Genomic DNA, 16,790 nt, shown 5'->3' on the forward strand with positions numbered 1-16,790 from the left:
TGAGAGAGGTGATAATGGCCCTGGGTGGCAATTAATGCCAAGCGTTGACAGTGGTGGTGGACAGATTGAGTGTCCCAGGGATAGGTCCCACATCAGGGGACAGGGCGGTGGAGTGAGTCCCAGGGACAGGTCCCAGGTTGGGGCACAGCCAGTCAGACAGCAGGTGAAAAGAAAAGAGAAACACTTGATCCTAAGTAGGTTCTCTACTATCAAACTGCAATCCTAAATCAACCCATTGCCCCTACTCTTTAGGCACATAAGTAAAACTGATGAAAAGTCCTCCTAGCCTATAGGAGGGTAAGTTGGTATATTTTGCTTATACATACAATAGCTCCTCCCACCAGTCTCCACTGCTGTGTAGTAATCCATTAGGTGTGTACTCTGTTATCAGTCTATAGCTCCTCCCACCAGCCTCCACTGCTGTGTAGTAATCCATTAGGTGTGTACTCTGCTATCAGTCTATAGCTCCTCCCACCAGCCTCCACTGCTGTGTAGTAATCCATTAGGTATGTACTCTGTTATCAGTCTATAGCTCCTCCCACCAGCCTCCACTGCTGTGTAGTAATCCATTAGGTGTGTACTCTGCTATCAGTCTATAGCTCCTCCCACCAGCCTCCACTGCTGTGTAGTAATCCATTAGGTGTGTACTCTGCTATCAGTCTATAGCTCCTCCCACCAGCCTCCACTGCTGTGTAGTAATCCATTAGGTGTGTACTCTGTTATCAGTCTATAGCTCCTCCCACCAGCCTCCACTGCTGTGTAGTAATCCATTAGGTGTGTACTCTGTTATCAGTCTATAGCTCCAAGCCAAAGTCAAACGGCTGAGAACTGTCTGGCCTTTTTAAAATGTTGCACTGAGACGTCCTTCTGACAGAGCTGGCAACCACAGTGGAAGGGATCACTTTCTGTCTGTCAAAGAGCATCATGCTATGGAATGTCCCACAGAACCAAAATAAAGATTATTAAATGGAGTACACTTTCAGAGATATGTATAGCCAATGGCTAGACCGAAACTTCTCTTGCACATTAAGTAACCTATCGCTTATATCTACAGCATAAGGCATAGCACTGAATGTAATGGAAAATAACAAGAGCAGCTGCTGACAGTTGAATTAGGAGCTGGAGAATTACACACACCGCACATGGATGGATATCCCATTACATCACGCACTGCAAAAAGTGAAATCTAAGCAAGCCTAGAAATGTTATTTTGAGTGATAATTAACTTTTTTTTTTAAATGTTCTTAATGAAATTATGTAACGTCATTGCCAGATCATTTTGCTTACTTTATCTTTAAAAAATATATTCAAATAAGATAAATTACTTGCATTTAGCCTTTTTTAGGTTAAAAGAAGCCAAATATATGCCAATGACGTTAGATATTTTAGCTTAGTAAGACAAGAAACACTGATTTGAAGTGAATTATCACTCTAGATAACATAGTTAAGTTGCTTAGATGTCACTTTTTTGCTGTGCAATGTCCATGATGTCCTAATCACGGTCAAAATAGTCAAAATAACACAGCAAACTGTTCCACAAATCAGATCAAACCTAATCGTGTGTACACATCCGTCAAAACTAAGATCGACTGCAGAAATGTTTAATTTCAAAAGAATCTGTCCATTACTTGTTGAGCAGTAGAACTAAAACGGCAGGCTCTAACTGCTCACACGTTAGGAAAAAAGACATCTGTGAAAATCAGCCACACTCTCTCCTACTTAACCACCACTACTGCAACCAGCACAACATGCAGCTATAAGCACGATCTAAAGCACAGCACATATAACAACAAGGAGAAAAGTAAGTCTGACCTGTTTGGAATATGTTGTTCACTTCAGATTGAAAGAAGCTTGGAACTTAATAGAGGGGAGAAAGTTGGGAGTGTTGGAGAGGGAGAGAGAGGGGGGGGGGAGAGAAAGGAAGAGAGAGAGAGACATGTTTATACCTGGTGCTATCATAGGTCCTTTGTCCTGATTGTTTACATTCTGATTGTGCCCACATTTCCAGATTTCCTGGTCCCTCCCTGTATGCAAATTAACTGAGTGTTATTCTTTTACAATAATATTTATTTCTTTATTTTAAGACACACATATTGATGTCATAATGTAATGGTGTCACCTGTCAATGATTTTAGAAGGTGGGAAAATGATGATTTCAATTGTTTCTCTGTACGGCTCTGCCTACTGTACACACAAGACATCCACACACAATGCATGCTTGACTACCTCCGGGGATGGTCAGAAAGATCTGATCACAAGCAGATTGCATATGCGTATTTTAATCGTCTACACCTGTCTAAAAATGTGGGCACAATCAGAATGTGGACAAGATCAGGACAGAGTATGCATGTTGTTAAAACCAGGTATAAATGGGGCTAAAGAGAGAGAGAGAGGCAGAAGAGAGAGAGATAGTCAGTGTGTGTAAAGGGGGTGGGGTAAGTAAAGGATATGGAAAGAGAGAGTAAGAGGAGAGGGAGTGCTGGGTAGGTTGGTTCTGTTGTTGATTAACTGTGTCTACTGGCCTCTGCCCCTCAGAATGTGTGTTTGTGTGTATCCGGGTCCATGTTCAAACTCAACACTACATTTGTTTGAAATCTTTATGGTTTTGTCTTCCGCCATGACGACAGGCGACATTTGTGTGGGTAAAAACATTTTGTGTGTGTGTGTGTGTGTGTGTGTGTGTGTGTGTGTGTGTGTGTGTGTGTGTGTGTGTGTGTGTGTGTGTGTGTGTGTGTGTGTGTGTGTGTGTGTGTGTGTGTGTGTGTGTGTGTGTGTCTATTTAAGAAAGCCAGCTGTTAATGACATTAGGTGGTGGCAAAGGAGGGGCCTCTGTACTGTTTATATGAGTGGAGGCCAGGGCAGCACTTCACAGCAATCCATAATACACTGTTAATCAGAGAGAGAGAGAGAGAGAGATTAAGAGAGGAGATGAAGAGAGAGAGAAAGACAGAGAGACAAGAGAGAGAGAGAGAGTCAGAGCAGAGAGAGAGAGTCAGAGCAGACAGAGAGGGATTAGGGGAGAAAGACAGAAGGAAAGAAAGAGAGAGAGACAAACTGCAACTGAGAATGACAGACAGAAACACACTGGAAAGAGAGCACTACAGAGGTGGAAAGAAAAAGAGAGTGTGTTGGAGGAAGAGACGACAAGAGCAGTCAAGGTACAACTACATTTCATACACTTTGCTTTCCTGTAGAACACCAGAACCATAGTCGTTGTTCTAAAGTAGAGTGGAACCCCATTCACCGTTCTGAAGAAAATTAGAACCGTAATCACTATTCTAAAGCACAATCAGAAGCCCAGTCAGTGGTCTATAGTACAGAACCTCCCTTTAAGGAAGCAGAGTGTAGAGAGAGGTCCAGCCTGGTCTCATGGAAGCTCTCCACATGATCCAGCTCGTGCTCTGCTGTACTGCTCACAGTTTGGGTTACACATGACACGTGTGTGTGTGTGTGTGTGTGTGTGTGTGTGTGTGTGTGTGTGTGTGTGTGTGTGTGTGTGTGTGTGTGTGTGTGTGTGTGTGTGTGTGTGTGTGTGTGTGTGTGTGTGTGTGTGTGTGTGAGAGAGAGAGAGCGAGAGAGAGTGTGTGTCACGGGGAACTCAACGAATGAGGAACGGGGCTGACAGGAATACCCCAGTCACCACTCATCTCAGTTCCTCACCACTTCCTGGGATTGCAGCATAGCAACACGCTTGTTCTATAGATGATGATTATTTTCAGAAAGTGGACAATATGGTGGGCATATCGGCTTGATGAAAAGCCAAACATCCATTCAACTGGATTCATTTTCCTAGCACCCGGGGTGGGTGGACAAGGGTCCAGAAACACGCACGGCATGGGGGAAGGAGGGCTGTCAGATTTGACATAGAAATGCATTGAATTAATGTGGTATCAATCATAAAAGGTGGCCTACATTATTTCATCTTGTCTATGCTAATTAGCTTTCCTGTCAAAATATAATTATACTTGTGTGCTTTATATCGTAACTTTTTTCTAGTTGCTGTAGAGTGGACTCTGGCACTGTGATCTGTCCTGGCTGTATGGCTTTACCTCTCCTCCCTCTTATGGTCTGATAGGAAGACAGTGGTAAACTCAGGTCTTTTATAATACACGGTGTGCTGATGTGAACATCCTCAGACTCTCATATACACATCACTCAAAGTCCTTCTGTCACCACCGGAGTAATGTATGCTCACACACACACACACACACACACACATACACACACACACACACACACACACACACACACACACACACACACACACACACACACACACACACACACACACACACACACACACACACACACACACACACACACACACACACACACACACACACACACACACACACACGCATACACACACACACGCATACACACTCATGCAAGCACGTACACCACGCGGGCGCGGACACACAACGAAACGCACACACACTACATGGTGTCATCTATAAGATATTCTATAATGGAACTAAGGACTGCATAGAAGACTAAAAATACTAAATGTTAGTTTGATCTACTGCTCTGTGATGTCATGACAAGAGAAATCAAAACCTTAAACCTATGCATTTACAAATTGTGCTCTGCTTTCACACACACACACACAGGCACAGGCACACACAGGCACACACAGGCACACAGCCTCCATCCCTTGATGTAGTGTTTAGAGTTGCTCTCTCCCTCTGCTACTGCAGCGTTCCATCTTTCTGAATGAAGATCAGTGGGGAGGCGTGGTGTAGAATGACAATGACCAGCGTAGACTTCCCACTAGAGGGCAGCAGTACATGGATATACCACTGCTTCATCAGACCTACCTGGGCTGGGCTCCTATGGTGGGCTGCAGGGGAAAGATCTCAATTGCATACTCCTCGCATCCTCTCTCTTTGTCTCCTTCTCAAACCCATTGGAGGAGAAGGTCAGAGGGGCAGGTCCTCTGGCTTTCTCATCCAATGGGTTTTGAGGAGGAGACGAGGAGAGAGGACACGATGACTATGCAATTGAGATCTTCCCTAAGTCTCTGTACTGATTCCCATTGGAGTAGGATGAAGTTGTTCCTTTACACTGATCTAAGGACAGTCTTGTTTTCCCTCTTGGGATGAGGGTGGGCAAACTGATCTTAGATTCTGTGCTTTCTGGCAACATTTACCTGCCTGGTCTAGAGGGATTGCACCATATTGCTGGCCTTCCTCAGTGGAATGCAACGGCACAGACAGAGATGGGATGTATAGCGACATGGTTCATTATTCCCACGAGTGTCATGTCTGTGCTGCACTATACACTTCTGTAGCTGTGCCGTCCTGAATAAGCCCCAGGTGAGTATAGAGGGAGTACTGACGGCTGCAGTGTCAACCTGTTTTCATGCCACTTAGGCAAGCCTCTACTGACCAGTCAGCTCAGGTTTATGTGTACTGTGGTTCTGAGCCAGTCACCTTGACATTTCAATGGAGAAAAATCAGTCCCGTGTGACTTAGTTGGTAGAGCATGGCGCTTACAATGCCAGGGTTGTGGGTTTGATTCCCATGGGGGACCAGTATGAACATGTATGCACTCACTACTGGAAGTCTTGGCTAAGAGCATTTGCTAAATGAGTCAAATGTAAACATACAAGCCAAGTCTATTTGCACTGTTAGTCAACTCCTGCTTTTCAGTGTGATATCCAGAGAGCAACAGAAATCCTGTTAGAGCAACTTCTGAAAACGAGAAACTAAGTGGCCTCCCGAGTGGCACAGCGGTCTAAAGGCACTACATTTCAGTGCTAGAGGCATCACTACAAACCCTGGTTCAATTACAGGCTGTATCACCACCAGCTGTGATTGGGAGTCCCATATGGCGCCGCACAATTGGCCCAGTGTCGTTAGGGTTTGGCCGTCATTGTAAATAAGAATTTGTTTTTAACTGACTCGCCTAGTTAAATAAAAGATCCACAATTCTGTTATAAACTACATGTGGTTTTAGCCATTTTTTATTCCATTAATTCACATTTTGCCCCCAAAATATTAAATTAAAACGACATGGTAACATTTAAAAAGCACATTTTAGAAAGGGAGGAAGTCACATGTCATTGGTACTGCCCAACTCTAGGTCTGAACACAAAGCATCATGGGAACTCGCTCAACCCCATAGTGTAACCAGTGGTCCTTGAAGTCGTAATGACAAAGGTTGAGGGAGATGAGGAAGTGAGACCATATATACAGTTGAGGGGACAACCTTTTGATGCCTATTAACATGTTGTTGAACATTCCAATAGAACACTTGAGAACCTGTCCAAAAGACTGCACTCCCCTTCAGTTAAAAAAACCATCTCACCCTTTGTGACAACAAACCCATTACTTAACAGAAGAGGTATACAATCACACAATACTACCTGACTTTTATGGTTACTAAAAGCCTGATAACTTGGTCAAAGTAAATAGTGCATTTTATTTGTGGGCAGTAGAACAGGAAACATTGGTATTAGTCTTTATACCTTTATTTTGTCTGCTGAGGTGAGAAGTTACACAAACACTACCTGGGCCAAAGAGAGATTTCTGTATGAGCTGTCTAATATTCTATAGGTAGGTTTGAAACAGGATGCAAAACAAAAGAAACTCATTCCAGACAAAGCAATACAACTTGAATACTGACTACAATCTCAAATCATTGTTACCTGAAAAGACCAAAGCCATGAAATGACTCCATGTATTGACAAACTTGCTAAGCACAGACATGAATGAGTACTCCACATATTTTACTCTCGAATGAGACATGAAAAATAACATTAAGGCTTTTAATCAGAACCAGATCGAGCCCTACTCAACACCAATCCAATATTTACCACTCACAATTCAAAAATAACAATTCAAAACTTCAAAAGCCTGCCTTTCCCCTCTCCCAGTCTCTCTTATGGGTAAGGGTGTAGGGATAGAATTGTTTTGCCTGCTAAAAATGGCAATGGATAAATTCACACTAGATGAAAGGTTTCAATCCAAAAAAGAAACAAAACCTTCAAAGAAAACACAGGCAGTAATACAAATGTATGGTACTCAAACTCTGGCCCTGGTGACAATGCAAGGTGTGACAGTGTAAATATACAGTATTGGAACCACAAAAGCTGACATTCAGATAAATTAGTCCAATATGACATTGGAGTTGGTTATGTATAGTTACAGCTTCTCCCCCTCTCACTACACACACAGGGAGAGGGGCTTAGTCTGATGTACATGGAAGAAAAGAAACAGGGAAATGTAAAGGTCCAAATCTGAGAAGAAAGGAAAATCACAAAACAAGGCCATTCCTGTCAATAGCTTTCCATCTGATCCTGTCAATAGCTTTCCTTCCCCCTTTTCTCATCAAGAATCTGATTATGTTATCTACATTGGTGGGTCAAATAAAAAAATGTCACCACCTCCCCATATGAAAAGATGAATACTCCTCTGTCCATCCATCTATCCACCACTCTTATAGAATAGCCCAGTCTACTTCCCCCTCTCCACACCTTCCTAAAGTACTTAAAACAGGCTCCCTCCATTTAAATACAAACCATAAGGTGAGGCAAGACCCCCCCCCCTCGCCAGAATGACCCATCTCTTTCTCAAAGTATAAAAATCATTTACCCCTGACCTGTTACTACACACAATTCACAAAAATATTTGAACCCCCCCACCCCTCCCTCCCATGACCCTCTTGGTTTTCATCAGAATACAAACCCTTCATCTCTCCCTTCTCTTTTGCCCAATACCAAATGGATCCCCAGCCCCTACCCCTGGGTACTTCTCTGAACTCCACCTGCCCTTCTGATGGACTAGCTGAAACATTACGTCGCTCACACCTTTTCAGGTCAAAACAAGTGCCTAGGTGGTGTGGGGTTAGGGGTCGATTTGAAATATGGCAATCCATCCCCCTCACTATCCTCGTCTGTCGTCATCCTCTACCAGAAGTCTCGGCGGTGGTAGGCATCAGGGTCGCAGTATTTGGTCACCACCACCCGGTTAGCAAACTTCCTGCCCGTCAGACCCTGCATGGCCTTCTGGGAGTCAAACACTGACATGAACTCCACAAAGATCTATAGGACAGAGAGGGACAGAGAGAGGAAATGTAAGGAGGTTCAATGGAGATCATTTAAAAAGGCATAGTCATAAAGCTGAAGACAGAAACCTCTCTCTCTCTCACCTTGCCAGTGCCAGGGACCTCCAGCCCATCCACAGGTCTGGGGATCTCGATGCTCTTGACCTGGCCATACTTGCTGCACTCGTCCCTCACATCCTCCACGATCTCCTCGTATTCCTCTTCATCCACCAGCTCCTCCACAGCCACCATATTCATCAGACACAGCACCTCGGTGGGCAGGCCGGCCATCTGGGTCATTGAGCTGTTCATCAGGCCCGGCACCTGCAGCGTCACCGGGGTCTGGTTTATACTTGTCTGGAGGGGAGAGAGGAGGGTTGGCGAAGGAGTTTCGGTGGATACAGAACATGCTGTGAGGGATTGGAAAAGTAGAACAGACACAGCACAGGCCGCCCCAAGGGCATAACATATGCTCCCCCTCGTCTCTCTGCTCTACCTAAGATCCTCTGCCCCCTCTGCACAAGTGTATCTTTCTCAGATGTCCTGAAGGTTCCCTGGACCAAGCGTTTCCCCTCTACCTTCTACTTCCCTCTCCACTGTAGCACACTATTCCCAGCCTGCCCAGATCTCCGTCTTACCAGAGTGGCATTCTTGGATCCCACGCTGGCTCTCTGCACCAGGAGCTTTTTATCTCCCAGCTGCATGCCGTTGAGTCCTGCTATGGCCTGTGGGGACAGGGCATCTCCAAGTGGTTAATACAGCTGTCAATTATCAGCAGGGACAACCCCCCAGGGTCTATGCACTTCAACACTATATATTGAAATTCCCCCTTTCAAGAACCCAATCAAAAGCTGAATTTAGGATTTTTACCTTTCTACAGATGGTCATTTTAAAAGGTTTTATTAAATTTTTACTGCAATTCAGTTCAATCATAACAGATTACCCTGAAATATTGGGAGTGTAACCATATGAAATGATTTTGTCAAGAGTTATGTCTCTTGCTGTGGGGGCTAAAGTATTATATATGAAACACAAACATTTTATTAATAATATCTCAAGAGCAATATAGTTCACCTTTAACATTCATTTACATTTTTATTGATATGCAAGTAATTAAAAATGTGAAGAGACACTGCAAAAATGTGAGAAAAAAAAAAACTGGATCAAATCCAAAACCATGACATGGTGTGTGAAGAAGTAAAAATGCAGGGGTTGGTTAGCTACCTGATTCTCCATGGTGATCTGGTCGTTCAGGTTGACGTCTACATACTCACAGAACGCATAACCCTTAGACAAACCTGTGGCACTATCCTTGACCAAGTTAAAGGCCTTGAGAGGCCCAAACGATGTCAGGAGCTCCTTCACCTGGAGAACAGAGAGGGAAGGGGTGAGATTACCATAGAGATCAGAGGGGAAAAGATGGGAGGGATAGGGGAAAGGGGAGAACAGTCAGACGAGGAGATGTTGTTGAACACTTAACATCTCAGACTATAGGAGCTCTTTCAAGCTATCTGGCTTCCGTCAACAGTGTTACTCCAGTACACTGCTAACCGCGTCCAGCATTGACTAGGCATGTGAGGAAACAGGAGGTTTTCACTGGGCCAGACTGGGACGTCACGGGAGGTGAGCAGCCAGCCAGCACACCCCAGTATGGCCCAGTAGGTGGCTCCAGGTGACCTGGTTAGAAGACTAAGCTGGTTAAGGTTAGGACACTGACCTGGTCATCATTCAGGTAGTTGGGCAGGCCCCCGATGAACAGCTTGTGGGCCGAGTCAGGCACCACTGTGGACACCACGCCTACACAGACAGAGAAGGAGAGACAAGTTATTTAAAGTCAACCAAAAGTTGATATAAACAGCCTACATCCAGTCTGATCCTATAGAGACGGGTAAATAGTTCAAGTAGGCCAGACTAAGAAGTGTTTAAAGATGGACTAAATAGAGAGTGAAGCAGCCAGAGACATTTGGACAGTTAACCAACAGACAGAGACAGACAGGCGGACAGACCAGGCACGTAGACGCTGGGGTTCTCGCTCATGCCGGGCAGAGGCTGGTAGTCATGGGGACGGCGGATCTTCAGACTCTGTCCCTGGAAGATGATGCCGTCGAACGCCATGGCCTGGGTTGTCTCATCCACTGAGCGGAACTAAGGGACAACAAACACAGACCAGGTTTGAGAAAGGTAGAGGGTTAACTTTCACCTGTCAGATGATTATATAAAGCTCAGATAAAAGGGCCGAACACACCCGCATTCACATCGACAGGGCTGTAGTGGAGCGGGTCGAGAGTTTCAAGTTCCTTGGAGTCCACATCACCAACGAACTATCATGGTCCAAACATACCAAGACAGTCGTGAAGAGGGCACGACAAAACCTTCCCCCCCCCCCAGGAGACTGAAAAGATTTGGCATGGCCCCCCAGATTCTCTAAAGGTTTTACAGCTGCACCATGAAGAGCATCCTGACCGGTTATGATTTTTCAACGCCGATAACGATTATTGGAGGACCAAAAAAGTCAATACCGATCAATCGGCCGATTTTTATTTATTTATTTGTAATAATGACAATTACAACCATACTGAATGAACACTTATTTTAACTTAATATATCAATAAAAATCAATTTAGCCTCAAATAAATAATGAAACATGTTCAATTTGGTTTAAATAATGCAAAAATAAACTGTTGGAGAAGAAAGTAAAAGTGCAATATGTGCCATGTAAGTAAGCTAACGTTTAAGTTCCTTGCTCAGAACAAATGAAAGCTGGTGGTTCCTTTTAACATGAGTCTTTAATATTCCCTGGTAAGAAGTTTTAGGTTGTAGTTATTATAGGAATTATAGGACTATTTCTCTCTATACGATTTGTATTTCATATACCTTTGACTATTGGATGTTCTTATAGGCACTTTAGTATTGCCAGTGTAACAGTATAGCTTCCATCCCTCTCCACGCCGCTACCTGGGCTCGAACCAGGAACACATCGACAACAGCCACCCTCGAAGCAGCGTTACCCATGCAGAGCAAGGGGAACAACTACTCCAAGACTCAGAGCGAGTGACGTTTGAAACGCTATTAGCGCGCACCCCGCTAACTAGCTAGCCATTTCACATCGGTTACACCAGCCTAATCTCGGGAGTTGATGTGCTTGAAGTCATAAACGGCGCAATGCTTGAAGCATTGCGAAGAGCTGCTGGCAAAACGCACAAAAGTGCTGTTTGAATGAATGCTTATGAGCCTGCTGGTGCCTACCATCGCTCAGTCAGAGTGCTCTATCAAGTCAGACTTAATTATAACATAATAACACACAGAAATATGAGCCGTAGGTCATTAATATGGTCGAATCCGGAAACTATTATCTCGAAAACAAGACATTTATTCTTTCAGTGAAATACGGAACCGTTACGTATTTTATCTAACGGGTGGCATCCATAAGTCTAAATATTCCTGTTACATTGCACAACCTTCAATGTTATGTAATAATTACGTAAAATTCTGGCAAATTAGTTCGCAACGAGCCAGGCGGCCCAAACTGTTGCATATACCCTGACTCTGCGTGCAATGAACGCAAGAGAAGTGACACAATTTCACCTGGTTAATATTGCCTACTAACCTGGATTTGTTTTAACTAAATATGCAGGTTTAAAAATATATACTTCTGTGTATTGATTTTAAGAAAGGCATTGATGTTTATGGTTAGGTACACGTTGGAGCAACGACAGTCCTTTTTCGTGAATGTGCACTGCATCGATTATATGCAACGCAGGACATGCTAGATAAACTAGTAATATCATCAACCATGTGTAGTTAACTAGTGATTATGATTGATTGATTGTTTTTTATAAGATAAGTTTAATGCTAGCTAGCAACTTACCGTGGCTTCTTACTGCATTCGCGTAACAGGCGGGCTCCTCGTGAGGCAGGTGGTTAGAGCGTTGGACTAGTTAACTGTAAGGTTGCTAGATTGAATCCCTGAGCTGACAAGGTAAAAATCTGTCATTCTGCCCCCGAACAAGGCAGTTAACCCGCCGTTCGTAGTGGTATTTCACCGGCGGCCGAGGCCTCCCACTTATTCTACACCTCTCATGTCTCTTCACAGTGCCAGACTAGAGTCAAGCTCAACAGGATCTCTAGGCCATCATTGAAAACAAGAATGTGTTCTTAACTGACTTGCCTAGTTAAATAAAGGTGTAAAAATCTTTTTTTAAAATAGGCTAAATTGGTGTCCAAAATGACCGATTTCCGATTGTTATGAAAACTTGAAAATCGGCCCTAATTAAATCGGCCATTCCGATTAATCGGTCGACCTCTAATCCTGACTGGTTGCATCACAGCCTGGTATGGCAACTACTCGGCATCTGACTGTAAGGCGCTACAGAGAGTAGTGCAAAGGGCCCAGTACATCGCTGGGACCAAGGTTCCTGCCACCCAGGACCTATATAATAGGCGGTGTCAGAGGAAAGCCCATACAATTGTCAGAGACTCCAGTCACCCAAGTTATAGACTGTTTTCTCTGCTACTGCACGGCAAGCGGTACCGGAGTGCCAAGTCTAGGACCAAAAGGCTCCTCAACAGCTTCTACCCCCCAAGCCATTAGACTGCTGAACAATTAATAAAATCACCACCAGACTATTTCCATTGACCCCCCCCTTGTACACTGATGCTACTCACTGTGTTTGTTACCTATGCACAGTCACTTCGCCCCCACCTACATGTACAGATTACCTCAACTAACCTGTACCCCTGCACACTGACTCTGTACCCCCTGTATATAGCCTAGTTATTCTTATTGTGTTACTTTATATTATAACTTTTATTTTAGCCTACTTGGTAAACATCTTCTTCTTGAACTGCACTGTTGGTTAAGGGCTTGTAAGTAAGCATTTCACGGTAAAGTCCACACTTGTTGTATTCGCCGCATGTGACAAATAAAGTTTGATTTGAAAAGTGGTCCGTTTGACTATTGAGGAAGGTCACATTTCTTCTCCAGTATTGAGTATTGTCAAGTGGGTGTTGAGACCCACCTCGAGGAAGGCAAAGTTCTTGTCCTGATTGATCTGAACAGCGAGGACGGGGTTCCCTGGAGCCTGAGTGAGACCACCCAGACGCATCTGAGCGTTGAAGAAATCCATCATGGACTCCTACACAGGGAGAGGGAGAGACATTGAGGCAATACTCTGGAAAAGAATCACTCCAACAACAACAGTATTTATTATGCACTCTCTGATAGCCTTAACCTGACAGAATCAGATGGCCCGGCCCCTAGCCTTCACCTGACAGAATCATCCTACCCTATCTTTAAACTGTCAAGGCACTACGGTCAACTTTTTTTTTTACAGGGATCACATGAAAAATGTAGGCGCAAACAAAGAAATTTAAAAGCACAATGAAACATGAGGAAATAAAAGCTAGAATCCTTAATTTTTCTAGGCACACTGGTCCTCCCAAATAATTCCAGGTCACACAGCTACATATTCAGGCACATACACAAGTAAAATGGCAGCACTGTAGAACCCTGTTAAGCTGTATCAACTTTTACCTACTACCTCCCTCTGATCTCTGTCCCTACATCCATCCAGAAGCTAACTGACCTCTGTGATGCCGAAGGGGATGTTCCCCACGTAGAGCCGACGGGCCTGTCTGGTCATCTGGCTTCCCACCACAGGGACAGGAGTGGGGGTCACGGCCAGGCCGTCTGGGGTCATGGTGGGCAGCAGGGCCGTGGCTGGGATCTGACCCGCAGCTTGAGGAGAAGTCACATGTTTAAAAACACAACATCCATACAGCTTCCAGAACAAGAGGAGGATGAAGTGAGGCCTCCTCTCTTACCCTGCATGGCTTTGTACTGCATCACACTGATGTGTTCAAAGCCAGGAGGAGGGACGTCCCAGTACTTCTTCACTTTGTTCTTCTTCTTCGTTTCACGGTGCGGGGAACGACTGATGGAGAGAAAATAGGACAGGAGGAGTGAGGACAGAAAGACCAACAAAGGAGTGCAGGGAGAAACAGGTGAAGCAAAAAGACAAATAGAAGTCATTACTTGTGATGTCCTCTGAGTCAAGCCTTATACAGACCTTTAGAGAAACCTACAGCTTCTCTTTAACCCATCTATGACAAACACCAGGTTTACACTTCTGAATCCATGTTTTAAATTTATGTACCTTTTACAAATATAAGTGATTTCAAATGACATACTACTTTTACATGACATTTACAGTGGATGATGTCACAGAGCCCTACAAATGTAACCCATTATTACAGAGTTGACCCTACAGTGTCATTTCTCTCTCTCCATAGAAACCCCTTACCAAAACCTTCCCACACAATGGTATACACAGGATATAATACACTGTTGTAAACATGAGTGGATAGTACACAATCAGAGGAAAGATCACTTGCTAGAGTGACTGGAGTGATATTGTAATAATGCAGAAACAAGCTCTGTGTTAGTTTGCTGTATTACCTTACAGCAATCTCTTGGGGTTGTTGTTGGGATGGTGAGCTGAAATGACATTGGAAGGAGTTCACATTTCATTTCACTCCAACCCTGGTCACAGGTAGTTCCACTGCAGGAAGTGGAACTAGAGTGCAATTCGAAATTAGCCCCAAGCCACTGTTTGTATGAACATAGATCCTAAAGGTTTGGATAGGTATAAGCAATATGGTCTTCTGCTGGAGCGCTCACCACATCCACTCCTTTCAGATCTACTAGTAGGGCCTAAGGATAGGGACCGATTTGGAATCAGGCACCTACACTTCTACAGAACACTGAGGTCTAGTAAGTGTACGTTATGGCTCTTTCCACTAAAACAAATGCATCAAATGTTCAATGTGTGTGAACACTGTTAGATGTGGGTCTTCCTCCACAAAGTTGCATTTCACTGTCAGGACAATAGGTAGGCTACCTCATACAGAGGAATAATGCTGTGTATCAATATGCTTGAGAGCTTTCTATTTCAGATTTAAACTTTTTACGAGGTACAGTCAGTGTTGCCTGGGTTGCTTATTTTCCAAGAGTCCTGATACTGTTCACTCATCAGGTGTGCAGATAGCCCTACTCTAACCAGTACGTAGTACCTGCACGTAACTAGGTCTCTTACACACCTGAGAGCGTGCAGTAAGACAATGCTGTAGTTACCTGCGTCTCGGTCTGCGCTCCTTGCTGTCTCCACGGCGATCCCTGCTGCGTCTGTCCTTGTCTCTGCTCCTCCTCTTTCTCTCTCTGCTGCGGCTGCGAGAGGGGGAGCGACGGTGGTGGCGGTTCTCCTTGTCCTTCTCCGCTGGAGGAAGGGAAATCAAAGGGAAGGAACGGTGAAACAATAGGAAGAGGGAGGGTGGGAGGAAAGAAAACAGAAAGGGAGGAAATAAAACAGAGGGGGAGGAGAGAAAACGGTTGAGTTAAAATAATATAGCTATGCCATTAAAACAGACGCTTTTATCCAAAGCGACTTACAGTCATGCGTGCATACATTTTACGTACGGGTGTTCCCGGGAATCGAGCGACCTATCCTGGCGTTGCAAGCGCCATGCTCTACCAACTGAGCTACAGAGGACCATAGAGATGGGGAGGAGAGAAGATGGTACAGGGGGCAAGAGGATTGACACCGTTACGTGTTTACTTTCATAGGATATAGCTACTGTATGGCCAAGAGATGTTAACTTTTCATGGATTCAACACATTCAGAGCTGGAAAACGTCAGCTGGCTCAAAACAGGGCCGATTAGTGACAAAAATATCGTTACTTTTAAACAATGGGTTAGCTAGTTATAGCCACACGAATGTGCCTGGGACGACAGCTGCGACAGTGTGGGCTCTAGCAGCTAACGTTACTACTAGCTAGTTAGCCAGCCCGCGCTCTTGTGTTGTGATGATATGCGATTGCTAACTAGCTAGCTTATAACCTGGTTATAAAATATAAGTGATTAACTAGCTAGCTTACCTTGTTTGTTTTCAGACAGTTGTCTCTCAAATTCGTCGAAATCCGACATTGCCGTTTCTTATTTGCTAGCCCTAGCTAGTTAGTTAGTTGTGACTGTAAAATGGACGGGAATGCTGAGCGGTCGCTAGTTTGCGAAAAAAAGTGCACAACACACTTAGTAAAATGCTAGCTAACTACACACCACTAATGCAACGGTTTAGAAATATCAAAGTAAACAACTCCAGGTGAGTTAAAGATGTGGTTCTAGTTTACACTAATAACTGAAAATAACATTGATAAAGAAAACCTGTTATCTTGTGCTAGCTAGTTGGATAAAGCAAAGTCCAGGCTGGGGCCTGTTCTCGAAGCAGTCGTGGTAGCGAGCTAATGCTAACTAGCAAGTCGAGTGAATAAGGATATGCTGGTACAATTGCACATCCAATGTTATGCCGTTCGTCCTGTTGATGTTGCAACGGTGTTTGGCGTCGTCCCAATATATGTTTTTCAATTAAATGTATACAAGGAGAAAATACGGGATATGTTCGGTATGCCCGCTTTTTGCTTTTCGTCTCCCAGGCACCCCGTGACACCGGAAGTTGATCTACACATTTTACTTTTAGCGCCCCCTTTGGGCTTGTAATTCAACCAACAAAACATGTACATACAGTATGTTCTCTTTGCCCTAGCACCAAACAAGAAGTTCTTACAAAATGCATGGTATTTTCTAACATTGGACATTATAGTATGCATTGCATACATGAAAGCTAGATATCCCTGAATTGATTTCAGAAACAACCTCTCAGATCTGTGATTACAACAGAAAGGAGTTTGA

At 44.1% G+C, this 16,790-nt stretch overlaps 1 protein-coding gene across 4 annotated transcripts; it reads right to left on the reverse strand.

Annotated features, from left to right (window-relative positions):
* Window positions 1-6,403: 6,403 nt before the first annotated feature.
* LOC129857170 (splicing factor U2AF 65 kDa subunit-like) lies at window positions 6,404-16,565 on the reverse strand. Of its 4 annotated transcripts, XM_055925164.1 has the most exons (13): window positions 15,980-16,565; window positions 15,521-15,583; window positions 15,179-15,320; window positions 14,504-14,542; window positions 13,870-13,979; window positions 13,632-13,783; window positions 13,065-13,181; window positions 10,053-10,191; window positions 9,764-9,843; window positions 9,271-9,411; window positions 8,685-8,771; window positions 8,152-8,403; window positions 6,404-8,044 (listed from the first exon to the last, which is right to left on the reverse strand). In XM_055925164.1, the coding sequence occupies exons 1-13, from the start codon at window positions 16,026-16,028 to the stop codon at window positions 7,910-7,912; spliced, it is 1,506 nt and encodes a 501-aa protein (XP_055781139.1). In that variant the 5' UTR covers window positions 16,029-16,565; the 3' UTR covers window positions 6,404-7,909. The 4 variants fall into 4 exon arrangements, with proteins under 4 accessions (XP_055781139.1, XP_055781141.1, XP_055781140.1 ...); XM_055925166.1 differs by lacking the exon at window positions 15,521-15,583; XM_055925165.1 differs by lacking the exon at window positions 14,504-14,542.
* Between the last annotated feature and the right edge of the window lie 225 nt (window positions 16,566-16,790).

This window comes from Salvelinus fontinalis, chromosome 6 (assembly GCF_029448725.1).
Source record: "Salvelinus fontinalis isolate EN_2023a chromosome 6, ASM2944872v1, whole genome shotgun sequence".
NCBI lineage: Eukaryota > Metazoa > Chordata > Actinopteri > Salmoniformes > Salmonidae > Salvelinus > Salvelinus fontinalis.